Raw genomic sequence first — 3,775 nt, forward strand, 5'->3', positions numbered from 1 at the left:
ATGCTGCGGGAAAATCATAACATTAAAGGGAATGCCATGACTGAAAAGATTTGCTTTGACATTGATTATAGGAAGCTCCATCATATATCTAAATTCACACATTTGTCTGCTCATCTTTCAGACAATCACAAATCCACCTCTTTTCCTCATACTCACCTCCAGCTTCCTCAGAAGTTGAAGACAGTAGGACTTGTGCTCATTCTTCATTATGTCTACAATTAATAAGCAGTATGTTTGGACCCTTCTCCATTGGTTATTTATCAATATTATAAGTCTCAACGGTTCTTTCTGGCCTACTATTTGTTAATGGAGTTTGGGGCTACTGCCTCTCGGAGAAGGCAATGGCAACCCACTCCAGTACTCTTGCCTGGAGAATCCCATGGCTGGAGGAGGCTGGTAGGCTGCAGTCCATGGGGTCGCTAAGAGTCGGACACGACTGAGCGACTTCACTTTCACTTTTCACTGTCATGCGTTGGAGGAGGAAATGGCAACCCACTCCAGTGTTCTTGCCTGGAGAATCCTAGGGACGGGGGGGCCTGGTGGGCTGCCGTCTATGGGGTCGCACAGAGTAGGACACAACTGAAGCAACTCAGCAGCAGCAGCAGCCTCTTGGTAGAAGAAAGAGAGCCAAGAGGCAAAAAAATATTTCTGTAGTCATATATATTTTTTCCAAAATGGAAAGTTTTTCTTATTTGTAAGAGCAAAGAATATCATAAAAATGTTAACAAATAAAAAGGTTCACATATTTTAAGGTAAAAGGTATCCTGTCTCTTGCCTTACCAATAATCACATAATCTAATACCCCAGAGATAATCACTGTTAATATCCTTGCTGCTGCTGCTGCTGCTAAGTACTGGAGTGGCTTGCCATTGCCTTCTCCAATATCCTTGCAGACTTTGAAAATGCATTATCTCCTGTGTGGAAATGGGACCATGCTATGTTGATTTCCTATTCTGACCTCTGGACATCTTTTCTTTAATATAAATCTAGCTTATCTTTCTAATTGCAAAGTAATCTACTATACGGAAGTACCTAACTTATCTGCCAATTGACTACTGATAGACATTTTGATTTTTGTTTTTCATAATGACAGCATTCCTATAATAAACATCCTCGCATGACAAAAGATAGATGCATATGTACTTTCATAAAACAATTTTCCAGACAAGGAATTGCTGGATCAAAGGGAATGCATATTTAAAATTTTTAACAAACAGCAAAAGACAAAGCAGTGAATACCATGTTTCCATTTTAGAGTGAAAAAATAATCACCTGAGTACACATACACGAAGAAGTATGGAACACTAATTTTCAACCAACAACAACTCTGTCCTCCAGAGGACATTTGAAAATGTCTAGAGTCAATTTTGGTTGTCACAACTGGGAAAGTGCCAGTGTCTAGTGGGAAGGCAGGATGATGCAAAACAACAGCCCTCCCACAATCAAGAATTATCTGGCCCAGGAGGTCAATAGCACTCAGAGTGAAAAACCCTGGGCCGGGATTATATCTCACACTCTCCAAAGTAGTTTTCTGTGAAGAGTGGAGCACAATAATCATTTATACTTTTGTACTGTTCGTGGTTTTTGTTTTGTTTTGCAACGAACATGCACTAGTTTAAAAAACACTTTCATGAACGAAAGTTCACCCTCGTATTGATATAAAAATCCTTCTCTGTGCCTTCTCATATTGATTCTATACCTTAGGGACAAATTCTGAAAGACTCCAACAAGACTCACTGAATTTTCTCTGCAGCCAACCGATAGTAGAAAGTTCTTCTGAATGCTCTTCCTAGGAATCAGTTTCAAGTCACTACACCAATCTGACTGCTATATCTATTAAGAACAAAGTACTGATTCCCAAGTTCCAGTTTTGCACTCTGATCGGTGAAGAGTGAATTTATCATTCTCCCTCATTCTGCATACAATGGCTCATATTTGGCTTATTAAAACATTCAGTTTTTTCACACACGCTGCAGCTAACTTATACTTTCCCCATCCTGTACTTTTATATTGCCTTTTAAGTCTAAATCCAAGAAACGAAGATACTTGATTAACTCTCCTTACTACCCTAAGGAATGTAGGGTAGCACTGCCCTACCTTAGGGCAGTAAGAAGAGTTTTCTAAACACTAGAAAACAATTAAGTTACAATTAAGTTCACGTTTTAGTCAGGAACATATATTCTTACCACCTGCCTTAGGCACTTAAAAATCACCTACCAGGGTATGTATGCTATTTTAGATTCTTGTTAATGTCAATTCAACAAACATCTAATGAGTGCTGAGGACACCGTACTGATCAATGAGATCAATAAAAGAAAGACGTGAACTGGTCAGAAGATTTTATGGCCAACAGACATTTCCTGGGGTTTCCTCAGTGAAGGAATCCCTTGTCCAGATCACCAAATATTCACTGACTTATATGCAGCACTACATATACGGCTGCGCTTTATAAAGAAGGCTTGGGTGCTACTTATTCCTGCACTCTTTCAATTCTTTACACATTTTGGGGTCCAAACTAAGGCTCAGTAAATGTTCAACGAGTAAGTGCACCGTACTATCCCCATTACAGACAACATACTGCAGGTAATCAGTGATACTGATTTTGAAGCTGCAACTCCAGTACTTTGGCCACCTGATGCGAAGAGCTGACTCATTTGAAAAGACCCTGATGCTGGGAAAGGTTGAGGACAGGAGAAGGGGACGACAGAGGATGAGATGGTTGGATGGCATCACCGACTCAATGGACATGGGTTTGGGTGGACTCCGGGAGTTGGAGATGGACAGGGAAGCCTCGTGTGCTGCGGTTCATGCGGTCGTAGAGAGCCGGACATGACTGAGCGACTGAACTGCAGGTAAACACCTGTAATAAGACTTTTCCTCCTTAGATCGTTGAGAACACTAAGTAGCAATAACTCAACCGTACCCAAAACAAAACTATTCATGAAGGCATAAAGCACACAGGGGAAGCTTAGGTAATTCTTTACTTCTGAATAATACACATTAGAGAGACACAAAAATTCAAGGATGCATACTGAAGATGAAGAAACGGTGAAAATATTAAATTCCAAAACAATGAAAATTACAATTCTCCCACGAACACCGGCACACTCCCACGTCGTTTCCACCTCGCGGGGGAGAACGCTCACGCATAAAAGGCGGCTGGGGGTTCCCAAGTGCAGAACCTCCTCAAAAACCCGGCAGGGCCCAGCAGCCACGCCACGCCCCCGCACGGGCCCACTCACTCAGCTGCCCGCCGGCCGGGCAACAGTCCGAAGGCCTCCGGTCCGACGCAGCTGGGCACAGGGCTTGGGAGACTGACAAGGGAAGGGGGACGCAGGTGGGCGGGGAACAAGTCCAGCTCAACACCGCAAGCACTAGCCTACGAGACAGCGGATGGCCTACAACACCGAGCTCCCAACTGCGCGTCTAAGGGTCCCGGGACTGGGCCTCCGCGGGTCCAGCGGGCCGCCCCCTGCCCCTTCTTCAAGCCGTTAGCGCCGCGGCCCCACCCCTCGCCGTCAGCCGCGCCCCGTCCTGCTTGCCCCAAGCCTCTACCCTGGCCGACGGCGGCCCGAGGCATCTGCTTGCTGGATGTGGGACCGGGGCTGCCAGCCACGCCCGGGAGGTCAAGGAGCTGGCCTTTCCTACCTGCACTTTCCTCCGCCCTGCCGTGTTCTGCCGGTGATGGGCCGCCATCTTGCATGTTGACAGTCCGACGTCACTTCCGGAAGTGGCAAGGACCGGGCGGATGTCCCGCCTCTTCCCGTTCGGCCAA

At 45.3% G+C, this 3,775-nt stretch overlaps 1 protein-coding gene across 2 annotated transcripts in view; it reads right to left on the bottom strand.

Moving 5' to 3' along the window:
- Nucleotides 1-3,720, bottom strand: part of WDR48 (WD repeat domain 48) — a 52,159-nt gene extending 48,439 nt beyond the window's left edge. Inside the window, exons 1-2 of one of the 2 annotated variants that reach the window (XM_088831799.1) lie at nt 3,649-3,703; nt 157-212 (exon numbers count right to left, since the gene is read on the bottom strand). In XM_088831799.1, coding sequence (XP_088687925.1) covers nt 157-212; nt 3,649-3,703 — 111 coding nt within the window. Of the gene's footprint in view, nt 1-156; nt 213-3,648 lie in introns of both variants that reach the window. The other variant, XM_055414604.2, reaches the window with a different exon arrangement.
- Between the last annotated feature and the right edge of the window lie 55 nt (nt 3,721-3,775).

The sequence above is a fragment of the Moschus berezovskii genome, chromosome 24, assembly GCF_049115385.1.
Source record: "Moschus berezovskii isolate FMDL1 chromosome 24, NW_MosBer_1.0, whole genome shotgun sequence".
In the NCBI taxonomy this organism is placed as follows: Eukaryota; Metazoa; Chordata; class Mammalia; order Artiodactyla; family Moschidae; genus Moschus; species Moschus berezovskii.